The 25,833-nt window shown below is 37.9% G+C and overlaps 1 protein-coding gene across 1 annotated transcript in view; it reads left to right on the top strand.

Moving 5' to 3' along the window:
* The window catches only part of PIK3C3 (phosphatidylinositol 3-kinase catalytic subunit type 3), a 164,464-nt gene that overhangs the window by 6,533 nt on the left and 132,098 nt on the right, over positions 1–25,833 (top strand). Inside the window, 2 exon segments of the mRNA NM_001099067.1 lie at positions 2,134–2,277; positions 15,644–15,773. Coding sequence (NP_001092537.1) covers positions 2,134–2,277; positions 15,644–15,773 — 274 coding nt within the window.

Raw genomic sequence — 25,833 nt, 5'->3', positions numbered from 1 at the left:
CTGTGTAAACTAATCTCTGTGGTTTGTTCGTTGGCATAAGGTAACACTGCTTATAATTTACCTTTTCAGTCTGGCCCATCATGTGAATAGTAAATAAATAAATTCATTTAGTTTTTTAAGCTTATCTGTAGTGAAGAAAGGCTTTTTAAAGCATGTGTTTTATTTTTTTAAGAACTTTGTAGAAGAAAAAGATTTAAGGTCGTTTAGCGTTTCCTTTAAATTAGTAGCCATCTCTAATTTTTGTATAATATAGTGGATGTAAATGTTTTATTCTTTAAATTTATGAAAATTCTGTTTAGATTCTTACTGATGCGGGTGTATCTGACCTAAACTCCGATATGCCCTTTGAGAATAATTTTGAGTAAACAGAAGAACCAATTCTGTGTGTCTGCTGGATATTACTTTGTGTGTTTGCATGGTTTTCTTTGGGGATTTTAAAAGCCATCTGTTGTTTAAGGGAGTGGGAATGATCAGATAAATCAAGTATTAATTTTGAATGCAGAAGAAAATTTGCAGAGGTGAATAGAGAATGAAAAAAAAAATGGGAGAGCTGTGCTGTCATTACTGTTAGTAAGAACAAACATTCCTTAGTGAAAGCATATGTACAAATATGCTTTGAAAGCATTAAAAAACAATAGTTAAACATTATTGATATTAATAAATAATGTGAGTAAAAGAAAAATCTCACCTAAAAAATTGTCATATGTTTGTCCAGAGCAGTCTAGTAACTTCTTCATGTTACAAAGTTACTGGATGGTCTCCTTTGACCTCTTTGAATTTTTGGTGGTTTCTTCTGCTTTATTGAGATACTGCTGTATATTATAGGACTGTATATAGCATATTTTGAGTATAACATGAATAATTCTAATTTCTTTCTTTTCTTGATAAAAAGCTGTTCTGGAGGATACTTACATTAAAAAAAAATCATGGTTTGGTTGAAAACAAGTTTGGTTCTAACAGGTTTAAGTGTTTTCCCAGGTGTTTATTTGTTGTTGTTTTTGTCACTAAGTTATGTCCAACTCTTTGCAACCCCGTGGACTATAGCTGGCAGACTCCTCTGTCTGTGGGATTCCCCAGGCAAGAATATTGGAGTGGATTACCATTTCCTTCTCCAGGAGATCTGCCTGACCCAAGGATCAAACCCATGTCCCCTGCTTAACGGTGGATTCTTTACCACTGAGTCACCAGGGAACTGTTATTATAGCCTTGTGTCTTAGTCATATTGTCTCTTCCTCCTTTTTTTAAAATTGAAGTGTGATTGATATTCAGCAAAGTGATTCTGTCATACATACACATATGTATATATCTGTATTATTTTTTAATCCTTTTCCATTATAGTGTAGTATGAGATATTGATTATAGTACTCAGTGCTATGTAGTAAAATTTTGATGTCTGAGTTTCTTGATTAAAGGACTTAGCAGCATTATTTTTCATGAATTTTGTCTTACAAAAATTTTTTCACGTGTTCTGTAGGCATACCTTGAAGATACTGCAGGTTTGAGTTTAGATCACCACCATAAAGCAAATATTGTAGTAATTTTTTTGGTTTTTCAATGCATATAAAAATGGCCTTTATACTATCCTATTAGTCTCTTTGGTATGCAATAACATTGTGTCTAAAAACACAATATATGTGCCTTAATTAAAAATGACTTTATTGCTAAAACCTTCCTGTGATCTGAGCCTTCGGTGAGTCATAGTAGTAACATCAAAGATCACAACAGATCACCATAAAAACAATAATGAAAAAGTTTGCAATATTGCAAGAATTAACCAAAATACGACACAGAAACACAAAATGAGCAAATGCTGTTGTTGGAAAAATGGTGCCCATGACTTGCTAGATGCAGGGCTGTCATAAACCTCAACTTGTAAAATATGCAGAATCTGCAAAGTCCAATAAAGTGAAGTGAAGTAAAATACAGATTTTTCTGTATTTGAAGTTGAACTTGCCTAGAGCAAAATTGAGGTTAAGTGCCATGTTAGTTTTTCTACTACTAACTAATCTTTGGTACATTTTCTCTGAATCAAATTTCTTGTATGATTTGTTAATTTAGAAGAAAGTTATACACGTATGTCTGTGTTCATTTTCTGTCCTTGGCTTTATGTTTTTGTTTACCTTATTTTCATAGCTGGAATGAATGGCTAAAACTGCCTGTGAAATACCCTGACCTGCCCAGGAATGCCCAAGTGGCCCTGACAATATGGGATGTGTATGGACCAGGAAAAGCAGTGCCAGTGGGAGGGACAACAGTTTCACTGTTTGGAAAATACGGGTAAGCATTTTCTTCTCCTAATGGGAATGCTGTGATTTTTGGTAGGAAATAGTCATTGAAAGCTGGAACCTTATTTTTAGGGGCGGGGGGGAAGACAATTTGGCATATACTGTAACTGCTTTATTATAGGGTTTTTCTACTTTGTCATAATAATGAGAAAGAGAACAATTAACGGGATTAAAAAGCACTAATACACTATTTTGCCATGCTGCTGCTGCTGCTAAATCGCTTCAGTCGTGTCCGACTGGGTGCGACCCCATAGATGGCAGTCCATCAGGCTCCCCCGTCCCTGGGATTCTCCAGGCAAGAACACTGCAGTGGGTTGCCATTTCCTTCTCCAATGCATGAAAGTGAAAAGTGAAAGTGACGTCGCTCAGTCTGTGCGACTCTTAGCGACACCATGGACAGCAGCCTACCAGGCTCCTCCATCCATGGGATTCTCCAGGCAAGGGTGCTGGCGTGGGGTGCCATTGCCTTCTCCAATTTTGCTATAATGGTAATGATTAAGATAGACAAGTTAAATTTGGTTTTAAGAATTTACAGGTAATATTGATAGAGGTTTATTATGGGGGGGGGGGGAAACCAGAACAAAACCAAAAACATGATAGTCCTGAAGGGTGTTATTTCTCTATACCTTTTCTCCTGAACAGAGAGATGACTCTTCATCTTAAGAAAATTGTTGACATTCTGTTCTTTCTATGAATTAGTACCTTGTTAACCTGCAAAGGTGATGATTATTTGTTTTTTTTTTTTTTAGTTTTGGTCTTAAGTTTTATTATGACTTTTAAATAGTTTTGAAGTGTTTCAACCCATTGCTCTTTTTATTCTTTATACTTCTCAAAAAAATTCCCATTTTTGGTCATTAGGAGCCCCTTCAAATTGATCCTATATCTTCGCCAGCAGTTATTGGTAGCTTCTTTACTTTCTGGTAGTCAAACTATTACAGGCTCATTGGGCAATTTTTTGCCCCAGACCTGGAGTCTGAAAGAAGTTCTAGTCCCTTTTGGTATGAAATAATAGAGATCATAATCTAGATTTAATCAAACTTCTTAATTTTTGCCTATTTTTACATCATAAAATACGAGCAAAGGTGATCATATTATGATATTTTCATTTACTCTTTGTGTTTATGTTTCTGTGAATTGCATTTTCATATCCTTTGCCCACTTTTTAAAATTGAGGTATAATTCACACTCCATAAAATTCTTTGCCTTTTTTTAAGTTGTCATTTTTTTTTAAATGTGTATGAAGTCTTTGTAGATTAATGAAATTAGCCCTTTGTGTGTTACATGTTACAAATATTGTTTTTCCTGCTTGACATTTTGAATTGTCACATATTTGTTTATTGCTTATTCAGTTGCAATTCATGAATCTTAAATTATGATACGGAATTTAGCAGCTTTTTATAAGCTGATGGTAGTTAGGAAGGCAGACTGTAGAACTAGATTGTCTGAGTTCAAAACCTGGCTCTTTTGCTTCTTAGATTCTCTGGTAGCTCAGTGGGAAAGAATCCACCTACCAATGCAGGAGACTTGGGTTCGATCCCTGAGTCAGAACATCCTCTGGAGAAGGAAATGGCAACCCACTCCAGTATTCTTGCATGGGAAATCCCGTGGACAGAGGAGTCTCGTGGGCTGCAGTCCATGGGGTTGCAAAAGAGTTGGACATGACTTTGAAACTAAACAACAATACCACCTTAACACTATACATAATTTTGCTTATTATTTGTGTACCCTTGGGCAAGTTATTTAATCTCTCTATGTCTCAATTTCCTTTTCTGTAAAATGAAATCATAGTAATAGTATTTACCTCACAGAATAGTTTATGATGATAAATTCCTAAAGACAGTAATATGCTTAAGAAGTACTAAGTAAATATTAGCTGTCATTATTTCTGAACTATTCTTGTTAGTTTTGAATACTATTAATTATAAAATGTTTTAATGTTGGAGAGGGATAATCTTCAGTAATAGTCATTTCAGAATTTCTCTGAATATTCTCTGTATTGATACATTTTAATATTTACTTAATTTTGAAAGGAAAACTCACTGTTATTTTGTTGGGAAACTGATTGAATTAATATGTGAATTACAGGGAAAAATTGATAATCTTATAATACTGAATTTCTCTATTCAGAAATAAGGTGTCTCAGAAAAATTTCATCTCAGGAATAAAATTTAGATGTAATTCCATTTAGAATAACTTGATTCCTTAGTATTGTGTAGGTATCTTAGTTTAATGTACCTATTAAAGAATTATTTATCATTGAAATCCATGCAGAAGCAGTACTTTAGACATAGCATGATATATTGTGGCCTCCAGTTTTAAACATAGTTTTTGATAAAATGACATGTTATAGTAGAATGGACATATTACAAAATCAGTATTGTTCCTTTCCCAAAGTGTTTGTTTCTTTTTGTCTCTATGAGGGTGAAATTTGTTTGCCATACAGAAAAAAAGATTTATCACTCTTACTGTAGTTTTACTGGTTAAATGTTCTTAAGAAACAGCCAGATAGACCTCTTGGTTTTTCCTCCTGGCTTCTTCATAAGTGGTTTACTTTCTGAAATATCAGTGGGAGTTTCCCTCATGGTAATGTCTCTTTTAACACACATGCATTTTCATTGACCTTAGGATACTGTTTCAGGAGACAGTCTGACTAGACTGTAGGTGTGAGACAATAGAAATTTCCATAGAAGTACAGTGGAATAACCTGCCTACGGCCAAATAAACTCAGACCGACGAAGTACATGAAATCAGTAATCATTGTGTGTATGTGTGTTTGTAATAACTCATACTAGATCACCTACTATTCCCTCTAGGCTGATGCTGCACCTCAGAAAAAGGAACTCTGAGAAGCTCTATGAAATTAAAATGACTCCTTTTTCTCTGTGTGTCTTGGGGCCTTTCCTTGAAGGGGAATTGGGTTGCAGTGGAGACAAGCCCAGGCATTCTCTTGCTGGATATTGGACTTCTGTGTATCTTTGGATTGTGGAAGAATAGGACATTCAGGATGTTTCAGGTGCTTTAGCAGAGTGCAGACATCTGCTTGTACTGCTGGATCACAGCCGCTTTCTGTGTGGGGTTGCTGACACTCATGGTGAGAAAGTAGCATGAGTCTTCTTGATGACCTCAGGAGGACGCCTGTGCAAAGTTTTTTTCCGCGTACCCTTAAGAATCATGTCATGTGCCACCACAGTTCTCATGACTTAGGGAGATGGTGCTTTAGACCTTCACTTCCTCAAATGTTTCTTAAGCAGTGATATAGCACCTACCCCACTCTTGTTCCTGAAATAGGCCTAGTATGGACTTGCTATTTGCTATTATCTGTTTTGTATACCTGAGTCAGTATGAATCAGTACTTCTTGGAAAACAGTGTAAATTAATTGAAAGATCTGTTAGGATATGGCTAGAATAACTAATTGTCCTCATTTTGAAAATCTAGCTTATGAGATTTCTAAGTAGCTAAAGAATGGATTGATCATTAGGTTGAATTGGCAAAGGACCATAGATTTCTCTTGTAGATGATTTTTGCAAATGTGGGTTCTGAAGTCAAGGCAGTTCCTTCTGTAGTGGCTTGGCCCCGGGAGCTGGAACATCAGCAGCAGCTGTTGCTGGGTCCTTTGCTGATGTCTGAGGGTGATCCTGCTGTACTGTTTTCTTCTGCCTTGGGGTGTGTGTGTGTGTGTGTGTGTGTGTGTGTGTGTTAGTCACTCGGTTGTGTTAGTCACTCAGTTGTGTCCAACTCTTTGCGACCCCATGGACTGTAGCCTGCCAGGCTCCTCTGTCCATGGAATTCTCCAGGCAAGAATACTGGAGTATATATATAGCAACCCAGGGAATACTGGGTTCCTATTCCCTTCTCCATGGATCTTCCCAATGCAGGGATCAAACCTGGGTCTCCTGCATTGCAGGCAGATTTTTTACTGTCTGAGCCACCAGGGAAGCTCCTTACAAAATGCCTTAATTTGGCTTAAAATGCCTTGGTTTGGCTTAATTTCCCAAGTGGACTTAATCCACTGAGCATCTTCTGACTTGTCACCTGAAATTTTTGTGTCTGCTTAGTCACTTCAGTCGTGTCCAGCTCTTTGTGACCCTGTGGACCGTGGCCCGCCAGGCTCCTGTGTCCATCTGCAAAGGTGCCATTAGTGTTAAAGTAAGATGTTCACTTGATCATTTGAATCATTTGGCATCACCCCATCCTCCATGTCCTCTATCCTTAAATTTCTTTTCCAGGTCCATCCCAAGGCACCTAAATCATTTAGTAAACTAACATCCTGCCAAATGTTCTGATTTTTTACTTAGTTAAGTTTAGCCAAACTATTCAGTTGAGGGGTAAGGAAAAGGAGAGAAGAAAGGGAAGCCTTTTGCTGTTTCTGAAGGTACATTTAAGGATATTCACTGAAAGTGGAATTATGACCTCACTGTACCCAGTTTCTTGGAGACTAAGAAGGTCTGCTGGATGTTGAATCTCTCTCAGTTGAAAGGGAAAGAAAATAAACTTTATAACTGCTGCTACGTCACTTCAGTCGTGTCCGACTCTGTGCGACCCCATAGACGGCAGCCCATTAGGCTCCTCTGTCCCTGGGATTCTCCAGGCAAGAATACTTGAGTGGGTTGCCATTTCCTTCTCCAAAAACTTTATAAAGTACTTCTTTAATAGTATAACTTTTTTTTTTTTTTTATCTTTAACATAATAGATAAATATTGAGAGTTTTGATTCTTAACCATTTCATACATTTTGTATTGGGCTTATATAGTAAGCTTTTGCAGATATGGCTGCTAGATATTTACCTGTTTATTACCAGGCTTAGAAACTTTTAAAACATTTGGTCCTTAATCTTATACTGCACATGAGCTTATAGCAATCCTTTACAGTTCCCAGTTTAAATGTTTATGGCATCATTACTTACATACATTACATAATATTCAGTGAAAATCCTCTTTATTATCTCAGGAAAATCTGCTAAGAAATTTTCTATTGGTAATATAAAGATAATAATTGTTTAAAAATTTATGTAACCCTTTTACAGTTAAATAGGGCCTCCCTGTTAGCTCAGTAGGTAAAGAATCCGCCTGCAGTTCAGGAGACCCCGGTTCGATTCCTGTGTTGGGAAGATCCGCTGGAGAAGGGACAGGCTACCCACTCCAGTATTCTGGCCTGGAGAATTCCATGGATTGTATAGTTCATGGGGTCGAAAAGAGACGGACATGACTGACTTTCACTTTACTGTTAAATAGGGTTTCCATGGTAGCTCAGACAGTAAAGAATCTGCCTGCAATTCAGGAGATCCCGGTTCAATCCCTGGGTTGGGAGGATCCCCTGGAGAAGAAAATGGCAACTCACTCCAGCACTGTTGCCTAGAAAGTTCCATGGACAGACCATGGGGTTGCGAAGAGTGGGACATGACTAAGCAACTAACACACATACACACACAGGCACATCACACATACAGTTAAATACAGTGTTTTTAAAGATAGTAAGAATGTATCAATATATCCAATATGTACCTAGTTAAGAAAATTATTTAATGTAGAAGTTTTTGGATTTGCCTGCTCACCTACACACACTTTTAGTCTTAGTCTTTCCATTGCAATTGACAACTTGCCCTTTCAGCTTTGAGGGTAAGTTTGAATAGACTTTATAATGTTTGAAAGACCTTATTAACACTTAAGAGAGAACACACTAACAGAAGACTATCTGTGCAGTGCATTTTAAAAAGTTACCCAGAGCTCCTTTATGAGTCTGTTCAACCTCTACTCTGGGTCTTCTTGGTAGCTTGTTTTCTTATGTAAAAAAAAAATTTATCATTTTTATTGCTAGTTGCTTTACACTGCTGTATCAGTTTCTGCTGTATAGCAGAGTAAATCAGCCATACGTATACACATATCCTCTCTTGTTTGTATTTCTTTCCCATATAGGTCCCCACAGAGCACCAAGTTAGGCTCCCTGTTCCATGCAGTAGGCTCTCATTAGTTACCTAATTTATACATCGTAGTGAATATATGTCAGTGCCACTCTCCCAATTCATCCTACCCCACCCCGTTCCCTGTTGGTATCCATACATTTGTTCTCTATGTCTATGTCTCTGTTTCTGCTTTGCAAATAAGACCTTTACCATTCTTCTTGATTCTTCATTGAGATATGATATTTGTTTTTCTCTTTGATTTACTTTAGTCTGTATGACAGTCTCTGGGTCCATCCACATCTCTGCAGATGACACAATTCTGTTCCTTTTTATGACTAATATTCCATTGTATTCCATCTTCTTTGTCCATTCTTCTGTTGATGGACATTTAGGCTGTTTCCATGTCCTGGCTGTTGTAAATAGTGCTGCAGTAAACACTGGGGTACATATATCTTTTTGAATCATGGTTTTCTCTGGGTATGCCCAGTACTGGGACTGCTGGCTCATATGGTAGTTCTGTTTTTAGATTTTTAAGGAACCTCCATCTTATTCTCCATAATGGCTGTATCAGTTCACATTCCCACCAACAGTGCAAGAGGGTTCTCTTTTCTCCACACCCTGTCCAGGGTACATTTTTTGATGATGGCCATTCTGACTAATGTGACATGATACCTCATGGTAGTTTTAATTTGCATTTCTCTAGTAATTAGTGATGTTGAGCATCTTTTCTTGTGTTTGTTGACTACCTGTATGTCTTCTTTGGAGAAATGTCTATTTAGGTCTTCCTTCCCTGTTTTTTTTTTTTTTTTTTTTTTGGTATTGAGCAGCATGAGCAGTTTGTATATTCTGGAGATTAATCTTTTGTCAGTTGCTTCATTTACACATATTTTGTCTCATTCTGAGGGTTGTTTTTTCATCTTGTTTTTTATTTCCTTTGCTGTGTAAAAGCTTTTAAATTTAATTAGGTCCCATTTGTTTATTTTTGGTTTTTTTTTCAGTTCTCTAGGAGATGAGTCCAAAAAGATCTTGCTATGATTTCTGTCAAAGGGTATTCTACCTATGTTTTCCTCTAAGAGTTTTATAGTATCTGGCCTTATATTTAGGTCTTTAATCTACTTGAGTTTATTTTTGTGTACAGTGTTAGGTAGTGTTCTAACTTCATTCTTTTACATGCTGCTGTCCAATTTTCTCAGCAACACTTATTGAAGACATTGTCTTTTGTCCATTGTATAGTATTGCCTCCCTTGTCTTAGGTTAGGTGACCATAAATACACTGGTTTATCTCTAGGTTTTCTATCCTATTCCACTGATCTCTTGTTTTGTGCCAGTACCATACATCTTTTTCTTTTTTTTTTTTGGTAATGTCTCTGCTTTTTAATTTACTGTCTAGATTTTATTTTTTGTATTTTTATATATTTATTTATTTTTACTGTTCCTCCAGCTTCAGTTTTCTTTCTCAAGATTGTTTCGCTCTTCAGGGTCTTTGTGTTTCCAAATAAGCTGTAAAATTGTTTGTTCTCATCTGTGAAAAATGTCTTTGGTAATTTGATAGCAATTGCATTGAATCTGTAAATTGCTTTGGGTAGTATAGTCATTTTCACAATATTGAGTCTTGTAATCCAGGAACATAGTATATCTCTATCTGTTTTTGTTATCTTTGATTTCTTTTATCAGTATCTTAACAGTTTTCTGCATATAGTCTTTGGCCTCCAGGGTAGATTTATTCCTAGGTATTTTATTTTTTTTTGTTGCAGTGGTAAATGGAATTGTTTCCTTAATATATCTTTCTAATCTTTCATTGTTAATGTACAGAAATGCAAGAGATTTCTGTGTATTAATTTTGTATCCTACAACTTTACTAAATTTATTGATGAGCTCTAGTCATTTTTTGAGGGCATCTTTAGGATTTTCTATGTACAGTATTATGTCTTCTGCAAACAGTGACAGTTTTACTTCTTTTCCAGTTTGGATTCCTTTTATTTCTTTTTCTTCTCTGATGATTGTGGCTAGGACTACAAATCTGTGTTGAATAAAAGTGGTGAGAGTGGACACCCTTGTCTTGTTCTTAGAGGAAATACTTTCAGTTTTTTACCAGTGAGAATTATATTTGATGTAGCTTTGTCATATATGGCATTTATTATATAGAGGTAGATTCCTTCTTTGCCCACTTTCTGGAGAGTTTTTACCATAAATGGGTTGAATTTTGTCAGAAGCTTTTTCTGCATCTATTGAAATGATTACATGGTTTTTATTCTTCACTTTGTTAATGTGGTGGATCACTTTGGTTAATTTGCACATATTGAGGAATCCTTGCATCCCTGCAATCAGTTCAGTTCAGTTGCTCAGTTGTGTCCGACTCTTTGAGACCCCATGAACTGCAGCACTCCAGGCCTCCCTGTCCATCACCAACTCCTGGAGTTCACCCAAACTCATGTCCATTGAGTCGGTGATGCCATCCAACCATCTCATCCTCTGTCGTCCCCTTCTCTTTCTGCCCTCAATCTTTTCCAGCATCAGGGTCTTTTTAAATGAGTCATCTCTTCCCATCAGGTGGCCAATGTATTGGAGTCTCAGCTTCAACATCCGTCCTTCCAATGAACACCCAGGACTGATCTCCTTTAGGATGGACTGGTTGCATCTCCTTGCAGTCCAAGGGACTCTCAAGAGTCTTCTCCAACACCACAGTTCAAAAGCATCAATTCTTTGGCACTCAGCTTTCTTCACAGTCCAACTCTCACTTTCATACATGACCACTGGAAAAACCATAGCCTTGACTAGACGGACCTTTGTTGGCTAGGTTGCAGTAAATCGTACTTGATCCTGGCATCTGATCCTTTTAATGTCCTGTTGGACTCTATTTACTAGTATTTTGTTGAGGATTTGTGTATGTATGTTCATCAGAGATACTGACCTGTAATTTTCTTTTTTTGTGATACCTTTGTTTGGTTTTGGTATTCAGGTGATGGTGGCCTCATTGAATGAGCTTTGGAGTTTTCTTCTCTCTGCAGTGTTTTGGAAGAGTTTGAGAAGAATACGTCTTAGCTCTTCTCTAAGTGTTTGATAGAATTCCCCTGTGAGGCCGTCTGGCCCTGGCCTTTGGAATATTTTTAATCACAGCTTCAGTCAGTACTTGTGATTGGCCTGCTCATATTTTCTGTATCTTCCTGATTCAGCCTTGGAAGGTTTTATCTTTCTGACAGTTTGTCCATATTTGGAGCATATGGTTGTTTGTAGTAGTCTCTTATGATTCTTGGTATTTCTGCGGTGTCAGTTGTAGCTTCTCTTTTTTTCATTTCCAATTTTATAAATATGAGTCCTCTCACTTTTTTCTTGATGAGTCTGGCTAAAGGTTTATTGATTTTTGTTCATCTTCTTAAAGAAAAACCTTTTTGTTTCATTGATCTTTTCTGTTATTTTGTCTTTATTTTATTTATTTCTGCTCTGATCATTATGATTTCTTTCCTTATACTTTGGATTTTGTTTGTTCTTTCTCTAGTTGCTTTAGGTGTAAATTAAGGTGGTTTACTTGAGATTTTACTTATTTCCTGAGATGAGACTGTATTGCTATAAACTTTCGTCTTAGAACTGCTTTTGCTGCATCCCAGACTCTGACCTGGCCCAACTTCTGCATGTACTACTTTCTCTCAAAGTCCACTGCTGCTAAAGCTAGACTCTTGTCAGTTGTGGGACACTCGTCTATTCAGATATCCCACAGATGCAGGGTTTACCAAACCGATCGCAGGGATTTAGTCTGAGGCTTGTCCAGCTACCTGGAGATTTCATTCCTCTAACTTAGTTGCACAGCCCCTGAGGCTCAGCTTTGGTGTTGGCCCCAGCTCTGCATGTAAACCCCCTTCTGGCATCTGTTCTACACCCATGCAAAAGGGAGCGAAAGCAGTGGCTGACTGAGGCAGACTTACTCAGGCCCACAGGGCTGTGCAGCCACACTGGGGTGTGTGTGAATTGCCTGTGGTGGTGGAGATTGGCAGGCAGTTGGGTAACAGAATGGGGCATGCTTACTCTGGTGGGAGTCCCTCCAGGTGTCTGGAGGCAGGGGCTGGCATGTGGGGACAGTGACACCCCCCACCCCCCCACTCCACATGCCAGTCAACAGTGGTGCCTCATTTCCTAGGCAAACCATACTTCCTTTAGGGACGTTCCACTCGGGGCCTCACACTCCTGTTCTCTTTCTTGTATTCTCAGGGTCAACAGCAGTCCTCTCTCCACATCCGTTCTCTGGTTCAGTCGTGTCTGACTCTTGGCGACCCCATGGACTGCAACATAGCAGGCTTCCCTGTCCTTCACAGTCTCCCAGAGTTTGCTCAAACTTTTGTCCATTGAATCGATGATGGCATCCAACCTTCTTGTCTTCTGTTGTCCCCTTCTCCCCCTGCCTTCTATCTTGCTCTGCATCAGGGTCTTTTCCAGTGAGTCAGCTCTTCACATCAGGTGTCCAGACTACTGGAGCTTCAGCTTCAGCATCAGTCCTTCCAATGAATATTCAGGGTTGATTTCCTTTAGGATTGACTGGTTTGATCTCCTTGCTGTCCAAGGGACTCTCAAGAGTGTTCTCCAACACTACAGTTCGAAAATATCAATTCTTCAGTGCTGCAGTCCATGGGGTCACAAAGAGTTGGACACGACTGAGTGATTGAATAACAACAACAGCCTTCTTTGTGGTCCAACTCTCACATCCATACATGACTACTGGAAAAACCATAGCTTTGACTATATGGACCTTTGTCAGCAAAGTAATATCTCTGCTTTTTAATATGCTGTCTAGGTTTGTCATAGGTTTTCTTCCAAGGAGCAAGCATATTTTAATTTCATGGTTGCAGTCATCGTCTGCAGTAGTTTTTAAGCCCAAGAAAATAAAGTCCGTCACTGTTTCCATTGTTTCCCCATCTGTTTGCCATGAAGTGATGGGACCAGATGCCATGATCTTAGTTTTCTGAATGTTGAGTTTTAAGCCAGCTTTTTCACTCTTTTTCACTTTCCTCAAGAGGCTGTTTAGTTCTTCTTCACTTTCTGCCTTGAGGGTGGTGTCATCTGCATATCTGAGGTTATCGATATTTCTCCGGGCAGTCTTAATTCCAGCATGTGCTTCATCCAGCCTGGCATTTATCTTGATGTACTCTGCATATAAGTTAAATAAGCAGGTTGACATATATTGTATTGTACTTGACCTATATTGTCAAGTACAGCCTTGACGTACTCCTTTCCCAATTTTGAAGCAGTCTGTTTTTCAACGTTGTGTTCTAACTGTTGGTTCTTGACCTGCATACAGATTTCTCAGGAGACAGGTCAGGTGGTCTGGTATTCCCATCTCTTTAAGACTTTTCTACAATTTGTTGTAATTTACATAGTCAAAGGCTTTAAGTAGTCAATGATGCAGTAGTAGATGTTTTTCTGGAATTCTCTTGCTTTTGCCATGATTCATCAGAGGTTGGCAATTTCATCTCTGATTTCTTTGCCTTTTCTAAATCCAGCTTGAACATCTGGAAGTTCTCTGTTCATGTACTGTTGAAGCCTAGAATTTTGAGCATAATTTGCTAGCATGTGAAATGAATGCAGTTGTCCGGTAGGTTGAACATTCTTTGATATCGCCTTTCTTTGAGTTTGAAATGAGAACTGACCTTTGCCAGTCCTATGGCCACTGCTGAGTTTACCAAATTTGGTGGTATATTAAGTGCAGCACTTTAACAGCATCATCTTTTAGGATTTGAAGTAGCTCAGCTGGAATTCCTTCACCTTTGTGCTCTTAGCCCCACATTTTTGTATTCAGTTCTCTCAGCCCCCACCAGCACTGGCAAAATCCTGTCTTGGTCAGTGGCACCCAGGGCTGATTTTGAAGGAGGCTTTGGGATGGACGATGCTCAGGATGCTGGAGCCTATCCTGGCAGAGGAGACCTTGGCTTGAGGTGTGTGTGGAGGGTGAGCCTACTCAGATGAGTGCACCTCCCAGTGCTTGTACAGGCTGAAGCGGGTGGGTGGGGATGGGGATTAAAATGACAGCCCCGCCTGTTGCTCACCACCCAGCAGTGGTGCCTTGCTTCTGTGGTGTCCTGGCCTTCTTCTGCAGACTTTCTCAGTTGTTGAACTCCTTACTGCTGTCCATTCAGGCTCTCTTCACAGCTACCAGCTGTCCCCTTCCTGGGTCCATTTCCAAACCCCACTTTCCAGCATCCAGCCCTCCTCTTGACAGAAGACACGTGACTCAGGCTGGGCTGGCAAGGCTGCAGTACAGACCGTGTGCACAGTTCTTACTTTGTCCTGCCTTTCACAGATGGTCCACCGTGTTCTTTGATCCTCCGAAGGTCCCTTTCTGTCCCCGCAGATTTCCCCACCATGAGGGGATTTTCTGATTGCAAGAACCTCTTCTTACCTTCAGCTTCCCCCCAGGGTTGCTGGTCCCTTTTATGATTCTTTTTTTTTTTTCCTTTCTTTTTTCCTACCCCACTCTGAGGGGATTTTTCTTGTCCTTTTAGGTGTTCAGAGTCTTCTTCTAATGTTCAGTAGGTACTCTGTGTGAGAATTGTTCCATTTGTAGATATAGTCTTGATGTCCTGGTGAGGAGACATGAATTCCACGTCCTTCTCTTCTGCCATCCCGACTCCTCTTTGATAGCTTTTGAAGGACGCAAAAGCGTGACAAAGTGATACAGTCTTTCACTTTAAAGTAGGATCATCCAGCTCAGTCTGAATTCTGACGATATGTTAAATTTCTGATTTGTAGACATGGGCATTTTTTCTTGTTTGAATGCAGTATTGTATTCCCTTTTAGACATCTCTCTTATGCAAAAGAAGACAGGAGAAAAATAAGCCTCTACCCAGCGAAAAGGAAAATAGTAGCTTTTATTTATTGAGTTCGTATTATATGATAGGCACTATTCTAAGTACTTGTTACTTGTACTGGTTTATTTAATATTTCTAACTGTGTGAGACACAGTTACTCTTTATAGTCTCATTTTATAGATGAGGAAGCTAACACAGAGATGTTAAATAGTTTACCAAAAGTCTTGTAAGTAACATTTGGCACAGCAGGGATCCAAATCCCAGCTGTTCAACACCACTGTCTATTAATACTCTGCTGAATTGTCACTTAAAGTGGCAAGTTATGTAATTATTTTAATTTTAGTTTCGATTTGATGTAAATGTGACATTCTCTCTCTGGGTAGAAATTTGGTTTCTGTTTCTAAGGTCTCCACTGAAGTGATGAAGTGTGTGTAGCCTATTCCTGATGCTTCTCTTTTTGCACTCTACCTTTGGAATATCTATAATAGTTCTAACTGCTTGAAGGAAAAAAGAAGTATGTGAAAAACAGTGCTACGTGGATTCAGTTGCTTGGTTAATTGCTTTATATTCCACTGGAGGCTTGCTGGAATTGTTTCTATTTAGAAATCTAAAATTTCCCATAATGAACTAAATTAATTCTGTCCTGAACATTCTTTTTGCCTAGCATGTTTCGCCAAGGGATGCATGACTTGAAAGTCTGGCCTAACGTGGAAGCAGATGGATCAGAACCCACCAAAACTCCTGGCAGAACAAGCAGTACTCTCTCAGAGGATCAGATGAGTCGCCTTGCCAAGGTAAAAAAGAAATTACTGAAACAGGTGGAAAGCTTTAAATGATAATCTGTTGTATAAATTGACATTATGAATTCTGTGAGGTTACTTTTTAATTTAAATTCAATCTTTTAATAATAGTTTTATTGAAATATAATTCATGTACCATAAAGTTCACGCTTGGAAAGTGTACTGTTCAGTGATTGTTTTTTAGTGAATTCACAGAGTTGTGCATTCATTACCATTCTACCTTTAGACCATTTTTATCAAAAATGTAACCATGTACCCATTAGCAGTCATTCCTTGTTCCCTCCTCTCTCCAGCCCCTAGCAACTACTAATCTACTGTCTATCTCTGTGGATTTTCCAGTATTGGATATTTCATGTAAAGAGAATCATGTAATATATTGCTTTTTGTGTCTGAAACTCCAATGGATTTGAAAACAGAGCTTTTGGTGATACTTTCAGGACGATCACCTCCCTTTTTTGGTCACATAATCTGAAAGATGCATGTGTTATTACATGCTGGAGATTCTTATACTGTTTGAAAATGAAAATTTCTTATACTAGCTAGTTTAAATTGCCCTCACTCCACCATACTCCTCTTTTTGTAAACTGAGTTATTACCTTTTTCTTTCAGAATTGTGTTAATGAAGTGTTTTCCTTTAGCTTTTGTATTTTTAAGTTAAATTCTTTTTTTAAATCACAACAGTTTAACTTATTTTGTGAATATCTGTTCAGAAAGTACTGTGTTACTTACTAGCTTCCCACCAGCCGTCTGTTTTACACATGGTGGTGTGTCACGTCCGCGCTGCTTTCTCAGTTCGTCCCACTCTCCTTCCCCGGCTGTGTCTGCATGTTCGTACTCTACATCTGTGTCTCTATTGCTGCAAACAGTACAGGGAACTATATTCAATATCCTGTAATAACCTGTAGTGGAAAATAATTGGAAGAAGTGATCAGTATCTTGTTATAACCTGTGTTGGACAATAATTGGAAAAAGTGTACACAAACACGTTCTGTTCGAATCACTTTGCTGTACGTGTGAAACATAATATTGTAAGGCAAAAAAAAAAGTACTATGTTAGATATTGTTTAAATATCCTTTTACAGTTCTTTAGTTAAGAGATGAGACTTTAATTTTTACATGTGGTTTTCCTTTCTGATCTTATTAGTTATGGATGACTATAATGTCTGGTGAAAGTTTTGGTGCCAAACATTTTACAACTTGTTGCCTCAATCTACATGTGGAAGAAATCCTAATTATAAAGAATAAGCACTTGGAGTGTCTAAGCTTTATGCTTCAATGTAATTTTTTTCAAGTTTATTCTGTCTTTTTCTATGTCTCTTTTATGGAGAAATTGTATCAGAGCTTCTTAATAAGCATTTTGACCAAATTGCTGTTGTCCTCCATAAGTACTATTCCCCTCCATAATAAATAAAACTTAGCTTTCAGTTCAGCTACTCATTGTGAGATTTTGTTGACATTCTTACATGTAATATAGGAAACCTCTTACACTTTTCATATGTATACTTTCTCTTTAAGAATTTATCTTAGTGATGCTATTTTATTGAAGCTACTCTCTGAATTTTATAAACTGTGAATAATAGAAATTGTATCAGAATCACCTCATTAATAAGCTATAAGCTTGTATCTCAAATTCAGGAAAACCTTAAATTGTCTTTAAGAACAGCATTCATTATGAGAATGAATATTATGATTCATGTAATAACAAAATGCTGAATTTGAGGAGAAATGGCTGAGTCAAGAAATATAAAGCTATGTAGTTGCACAGTGCATCCACTTTGTTTCTTTCATATTAAAAAAATTATAGGCTTCTATTCATATGTTCCTAATTCTTTTCCCAATTATTTTTTATTTATTTTTTTAAATTATGACTTTAATTGAATGATTATAGTAGAAATTTTGCTTTTCACGATTTAATAATTGCAATGAAAATTTTACTTTTAGTAAATTTAAGGTAACCAACCTTACAAATAAATATCAACAAGTATCATAAATACCAATAAATATAAAAGAACATGTAAAATTTCAAAATTTCTGTCATAACTTGTATTATAGTTGACATCTTTGATTCATAGAAGAGGAGGATCATATAAACTCTTAAAACATCCTTACAGCAAAGATGAACGTAAAACCACTTTATGCTTTTATTATATATATTATTATTGTTGTTGCTGTTGTGTTGCTGTTGTTCAGTCGCTAAGTTGTGTCTGACTCTTTGCCACCACATCAGATCAGATCAGATCAGTCGCTCAGTTGTGTCCGACTCTTTGCGACCCCATGAATCGCAGCACGCCAGGCCTCCCTGTCCATCACCAACTCCCGGAGTTCACTGAGACTCATGTCCATCGAGTCAGTGATGCCATCCAGCCATCTAATCCTCTGTCATCCCCTTCTCACCACATAGATAGCAGCATTCCAGGCTCTTCTGTTCTCCAGTATCTCCTGGTTCAGTTCAGTCTCTCAGTCGTGTCCAGCTCCTTGCGATCCCATGGACTGAAGCATGCCAGGCTTCCCTGTCCATCACCAACTCCTGGAGCTTGCTCAAACTCATGTCCATCAAGTTGGTGATGCCATCCAACCATCTCATTCTCTGTCATCCCCTTCTCCTCCTGCCTTCAATCTTTCCTAGCATCAGGGTCTTTTCCATTGAGTCAGTTCTTTGCATCAGGTGGCCAAAGTATTGGAGTTTCAGCTTCAGCATCAGTCCTTCCAATGAATAATCAGGACTGATTTCCTTTAGGATGGACTGGTTGGATCTCCTTTCAGTCCATCAAGAGTCTTCTTCAACACCACAATTCAAAAGCATCAATTCTTTGGCCCTCAGCTTTCTTTATAGTCCAACTCACATCCATACATGACTACTGGAAAGATCATAGCTTTGACTAGACGGACTTTTGTTGGCAAAGTAATGTCTCTGTTTTTAATATGCTGTCCAGGTTGGTCATAACTTTTCTTCCAAGGAGCAAGCATCTTTTAATTTCTTGGCTGCACTCACCATCTGCAGTGATTTTGGAGCCCAAGAAAATAAAGTCTCTCACTGTTTCTATTATTTCCCCATCTATTTGCCATGAAGTGATGGGACTGAATGCCATGATCTTAGGTTTCTGAATATTGAGTTTTAAGCCAACTTTTTCATTCTCCTCTTTGACTTTCATCAAGAACCTCTTTAGTTCTTCTTTACTTTCTGCCATAAGGGTGGTGTTATCTGCATATCTGAGGTTATTGATATTTCTCCCGGCAATCTTGATTCCAGCTTGTGCTTCATCCAGCCTGGCATTTTGTATGATGTACTTTGCACATAAGTTAAATAAGCAGGTTGACGGTATGCAGCCTTGACGTACTCCTTTCCTGATTTGGAGTTTGCTCAAATTCATGTCCATTGAGTCGATGATGCTATCTAACCATCTCACCTTTTCCCGCCCCCTTCTCCTTTGCCTTCAATCTTTCCCAGCATCAGGGTCTTTTCCAGTGAGTCAACTCTTCACCTCAGTTGGCCAGAGTATTGGAGCTTCAGCTTCAGCATCAGTCTTACCAAAGAATATTTAGGGTTAATTTCCTTCAGAATGACAGGTTTGATGATCTCTTTGCAGTCCAGGAAACTTTCAGTTGTCTTTTCCAGCACCACAGTTGGAAAGTATTAATTCTTTGGTGCTCAGCCTTCTTTATGGTCCAACTCTCACATCTGCACATGACACTGGAAAAAACATTGCTTTGACTATATGCATACCTTTGTCTTTGACAAAGTGATATTTCTGCTTTTTAATACACTATTTAGGTTTGTTATAGTTTTCCTTCCTTTTAATTTCATGGCTGCAGTCTCTGCAGTGATTTTGGAGCCCAGGAAAATAAAATCTGTCACTGCTTCCACTTTTTCGTTTTTTATTTGCTATAAAGTGATGGAACTGGAAATCATGATCCTAGTTTTTTGAATGTTGAGTTTTAAGCCAGGTTTTTCATTCTTCTCTTTAACCCTTATCAAGAGGCTCTTTAGTTCCTCTTCCCTTTCTGCCCTTAGTGTTATCATCTGAATTTCTGAAGTTGTTGATATTTCTCCTAGCACTCTTGATTCCAGCTTGTGATTCATCCAGCCCCACATTTCACATGATGTACTCTGCATATAAGTTATATAAGCAAGGTGACAATATACAGCCTTGTTGTACTTCTTTCCCAGTATTGAAGCAGTCTGTTGTTCCATGTTCAGTTCTAACTGTTGCTTCTTGACCCACATACAGGTTTATCAGGAGATAGGTAGGATGGTCTGATACTCCCATCTCTTTAAGAATTTTCCATAGTTCATTGTGATCCACACAGTGAAAGGCTTTAGCGTAGTCAGTGAAGCAGAAATATATGTTTTTCTGGAATTCCCTTGCTTTCTCATGATCCAACAAATGTTGACATTTTGCTCTCTAGATCCTCTCCCTTTCCTAAATCCAGCTTGTTCATCTGGAAGTTCTTGGTTCATGAACTGCTGAAGCCAAGCCTGAAGCATTTTGAGCATAACCTTGTTAGCATGTGAAATGAGTGCAGTTGTATGGTAGTTTGAACATTGTTTGGCTTTGCCCTTCCCTGGGATTGGAATGAAAAATGACCTTTTCCAGTCCTGTGGCCACAGCTGAGTTTTGTATGACATATTGTATGACAAATTTGCTGACATATTATATGGAGCACTTTCACAGCAACATCTTTTAGGATTTTAAATAGCTCAGCTAGGTACCCATCACTTCCACTAGGTTTGTTTGTAATAATACTTTCTAAAGCCTCTTTGACTTCACACTCCAGGATGTCTGGGTCTAGGTGAATGACCACACCATCGTGGTTATCTGGGTCATTAAGACCCTTTCTGTATAGTTTTTCTGTGTATTCTTGCAACCTTTTCTTAATCCCTTCTGCTTCTGTTAGGTCATTACTGTATCTGTCCTTTATCATTCCCATCCTTGCATGAAATGTTCCCCTTGATATCTCTCAATTTTCTTGAAGAGGTGGCTAGTCTTTGCCATTCTACTGTTTTTCTCTGTTTCTTCACATTGTTCCTGTAAAAAGGCCTTTTTATTCTCCTTGCTATTCTCTGGAACTCTGCATTCATTTGAATGTATCTTTCCCTTTCTCCCTTTCCTTTTGCTTCTCTTCTTTGCTCAGCTATTTGTAAAGCCTTCTCACACAACCACTTTACCTTCTTGCATTTCTTTTTCTTGGGGATGGTTTTGGTTACCTCCTCCTGTACAGTGTTATAAACCTCCATCCATAGTTTTACTTCACTTTATCAGATCTAATTCCTTGCATCTGTGTGTCACTTCCATTATATAATCATAAGGGATTTGATTTCAATCATACCAGAATGGCCTAATGGTTTTCCCTACTTTCTTCAGTTTAAGCCTGAATTTTGTAGTAAGGAGCTCATGATCTGAGTCACAGTCAGCTCCAGGCCTTGTTTTTATTGACTGTATTGAGCTTCTCCATCATTGGCTGCAGAGAGCACAATAAATCTGATTTCAGTATTGACCATCTGGTGATGTCCATGTGTAGAGTCTTCTCTTGAGCTGTTGGAAATAGTGTTTGCTATGACCAGTCTGTTCTCTTGAGAAACCCTGTTAGCTTTTGCCCTACTTCATTTTATACTCCTGTGTAGCGGTTCATATTCTATGATTCTAAAAGACTGACATAGCAAATAATGGGGATTTTTTTCTCTCCACCTTAGTAGAAGAAAAAACATGCAGTCATCGTTTGCCAATTGTGGCATTGTTGTTCATGCCATTCCTTTTTTTCTGTAAAACATATGCCTGGAGTAAAGCATTGTTTAGGATCTGCTTTAGCGAATGATCTGGCTATGCTCTTAGATTTTGTTTTTGTTGTTGTTTGATTAGTGCCTGTTTCTTGACTTAAATTTTTCAGACTGGCTTCCTGAATATTTCCTTTCTGTTCTACCAGAAAAAGTATACTTTGATATTTGTTGTGATCTTAATTTCTAAACTTATCAAAGAGAGTACACTTTGATACTAGGTATGCTCTGAACTTAAAATGTATTTTGGTAGTGTTTTTTCTTTAAATTATGCCACAGTAGCTCTTTCTCCCTCCTCTCTTCCTCTCAGTTTTCCGGTTCCACGTTAAAAAGTTTGTCCTGTTAGATTGTCATTCTCATCTACAAAATATTTTGAAACTGTCTGTGGTGCAATATACTTTTAAAACCTGGGGAAAGAATGTCTGTGCTCATTTTTCCATTTTCATGTAAAAGGAACAGATACTTCTGTTTCTCACTATCATTTTAAGAAAAGAAATGAGTATTCTAATAGATGATGTTCAAGTGGTTAGAACTGAACGATTTCTTTCATATTGTACTTTGATTTTTCAGCCACTGAATTTACTCTGATTGTTTCTAATTGTTAAGAAGGTGGCTTTGTTAGCAGAAGGAATCTGGAGACTTCCTCCTGTGGGCCTTGGCTCTTGGTAGGGATGCAAAGAATTTAAGGTCTTACCCCATTGCAAGAAGGTTTATTAACAATAAGGAAAGAAAGAACAAATTGCAAAGAGTTGGACCCGACTAAGTGCACACAAAGAACAGAGAGAACACTTCATGAGAGAGGGCCGTCAAGGGAGACAAATTTCCCTGGAGGGTTGGGGTACAAGAGTTTTTAAGGCAGGATCATTTGCATAATCCAGGGAGTTTGTTGAGTAACTGCTGCAAGTTATAGTAATATGGAAGGATGCTCTACTGCGCATGTCCTTCACATAATTCAGTCTGTTACAATTAGATGTATGTTTTCAAGGAATATTTATGAGCAGTTAAAGTCCAATGGCCACCAAAGGTTACCTTAGTACTGGATAGTTAGGGGTGTGTCAGTGTGCTAGGGTAGGGAAAGTCCTGACAGTAGGGCCGGTGGGGGGGGGGGTTAAAGTTTCCTGACTATTTTTGGAGTACTGGTGGGCGTATCAGGGGTGGGACTGGTAAATTGCTTGGTGAGGTTACGGGGCTCTTGGATGGTTAGTTGAAGGGACCGCCTCTCATTGCTCTCTGCTACCTTCCTGTTGATCAGCTTAAACATAAAATGGTGTGTATTAATCTTAATAATACACTGTGTATTATTAAATAAACAGTGTATTATTATTAAATAATACACAGTGTATCTTAAAGTGTAGTTTCCATGCATCCTGTAAGCCAAAATAAATAGCAAAGTGACAGTTTTCAAACTACAGATTAAGAGAGTTTATTCAGTTAAGGAACTGCTTTAGTCTTGGCTGCTTCCAATTAATAGGATAAGAGAGCTGGGAAATGAAGATGAACTTTTTAAATGGCCTGTGAAAAGACAGTGTTATATAATTACTAAGCAAAGAACCTCAAACTCAAGCTGTACTAAATATTCTAATTCTTATTGATAGATCTGAAAGTAAATTATAACTGCAATTTGAATAATTGAAGTTTAAAAGCCTGATATCTAGGTTTAACATTTTTTAAGAGTTTAAATACTCCTGGAATAGTTTTTGTGGAGTTAACTTTTAATGATTTTACATCATTTTTTGAACATGCCTAATTTTCGTTTGAGGAAAAATTGAGTGTAAGAAAAGGAAACAACTCAATAGTCTTCAGTTTAGTTCTTACTTTGTATAACTTGAATTTCTTAGACTTAGTAGGGAACAGGAAGATAGTGAATGTATTGAAATATACTCTTTCCCCCATCTTCCTCATTGTCTTCTCTTTCCCATCTCTAAATTTCCCCAATTAATTTTTATTAATGTGTAGTAACTTTCTGTTAGAATTGCTTTGTGAAAATAATAAAAGGCCAGACTCTTGGGCATTTTATTACCCTTTGGTTGTCTGTGAGCCAACCTTTTAATAATTGTGGGTGTTACTTGGTCTCCATTTTTCAGCTCCATTTTTCAGCTTGTCATATTTTAAGAGTTTTATGGCTAGGATGCATATCCACCTGGGGTTTTGGATGTGACTACTAAGTTGTAGTGTTTGATTTATATTTGAGTTCATGTCTTTAGATAAAAGCGTCCATCTCCACTGTCTTCATTTTAGCAGCTCTGCTTGTTGCCTTTGGAATGTGCTTTAGTTTCTGTCAATTTGATTAAGAGGAGGCAAAAGAAAGTAAGGACTATTTGAAAAATGCTTTGTGCGACAAGATAGGGTAGGCACTCTTCGGGAGAGGGTACAGATGAGTGCTGCTGCAGAGAAGTCGTGGTAGGATGTGGTTATGTGTCAGGCTGACCCCTCGAGTGCCTTGAAGGGGTAATTGTGGGTCCAGAATCAGACTCAGGTTTGTAACCGCAGGAACTGGATTTATTTTACTTCATCCAGAAAAAGTTAGTATCTTGAACATAGGTTCATGCCAATCAATTCAAGGGGTTATTTTTAACCTTATGATGTAGACCTGTACTGTCATAATAGCCTCAATTCACATATGGCAACTTAATTAAAATTAAATAAATTTAAAATCAGTTGCTTTGTTACCATAATCACATTTCAAGTGCTCAATAGCCACATGTGGCTAGTGGTTACCTAGTAGGCAGTGCAGGTAGGGGAATATTTCCATTATTGCTGAAAGTTCTGTTGAGCAAGTTCTGTTGAGCAGCAGTGGTCTTGAATGCCAATTTAATAATTTTTAATAGTGAGCAACCATATTATCTTTATGGTAACCATGCTACTTGTGCCTGTTACCCAGGACACCATTTTTCAAGGCAAGTTGCAAATTAAATTAGTCTTCAGGAGATTATTAATTTCTTAATCATGAAGGACCCTGAAGGAGCTAGAAAGCTTGTGAGATATTTCTCTCAGTTTGAGGAAATCTTTAAAGTTCTTTTCCTCTTTCTCTCTTGACATCATTTCTCTAGTTTCTTGAATATACTGTATGTTTTCAATAAACATTGACTAATTATCATGATCACAAAATAATCCTTTACAACTGAGATTAAGGTAACGAAGAAATTTTCTTGTTACAAAATTTTATGAAATGAAATTCAGACTATTTAAATTATTTTACAGTACTAATTGACCTGCTGAAATATTTACCCTTGAAAGTAAATATTTTACATAGAATGAACTGCATTGAATGGGTACTTGTCTTGAGGTATGAATTTAGAGGAGTTCACTGAGATTTTAAGTATGTGGACAAGTCCTCTTTAGCGCCACCATCATCACTTCTTGTTGCTGATGCACTCCTAAATGTTGGAGATTTAAGAACTAGATTACCAGGTTGAAACTGTTATTATTAGTGACATTTTGAGTAATACTAAAATAGTAATAATCACCTTGCATGTATAAACAGCATTAATAGCTCTAAAACCCTTTAGCGTGGATCAGGAACTAAAATGGAGACTGTTTTTCATTCAAATTCCAATTGTGTCTTGTTCACTTGTGATATTGGATAGCTACTTAACCTTTACGAAGTCATGAATTCCTCATCTATGAATAGGAGTAATTATTATATCTACTTTTTTGAGTTTCTATGAAGACTAGATATAAATGAGGTTAAATAAATAGTTAAAGGATTTAACATATTATGGGACAGTTGTTCAGTTGCTAAGTCATGTCTGACACTTTGCGACCCTGTGGACTACAGCACGCCAGGCCTCCCTGTTGTTCACTATTTCCCAGAGTTTGCTCAAACTCATGTCCATTGAGTTGGTGATGCCATCCAACCATCTTACCTCTATTGCTCCCTTCTCCTCCTGCCCTCAATCTTTACCAGCTTCAGGGTCTTTTCCAGTGAGTCGACTATTTGCCTCAAGTGGCAAAACTATTGAAACTTCAGCTTTAGCATTAGTCCTTCGGATGAATATTCAGGGTTGATTTCCTTTAGGATTGACTGGTTTGATCTCCTTGCAGTCCAAGGGATGCCAAAAAGTCTTCTCCAGCACTACAGTTCAAAAGCATCAATTCATGGTCACTCAGCCTTCTTTATGGTCCAACTCTCGCATCTGTACATGACTACTGGAAAAACTAAGTGTGTTAGTCACTTAGTCACATCTGACTCTTTCTGACCACAGAGACTGTAGCCCTCCAGGCTTCTCTGCACATGGAATTTTCCAGGCAAGAATACTGAAGTGGGTGGCCATTCCCTTC

This window comes from Bos taurus, chromosome 24, assembly GCF_002263795.3.
Source record: "Bos taurus isolate L1 Dominette 01449 registration number 42190680 breed Hereford chromosome 24, ARS-UCD2.0, whole genome shotgun sequence".
In the NCBI taxonomy this organism is placed as follows: Eukaryota; Metazoa; Chordata; class Mammalia; order Artiodactyla; family Bovidae; genus Bos; species Bos taurus.
The sequence above is the reverse complement of the archived record's forward strand: the minus strand, read 5'-3'. Positions and strand labels throughout refer to the sequence as shown.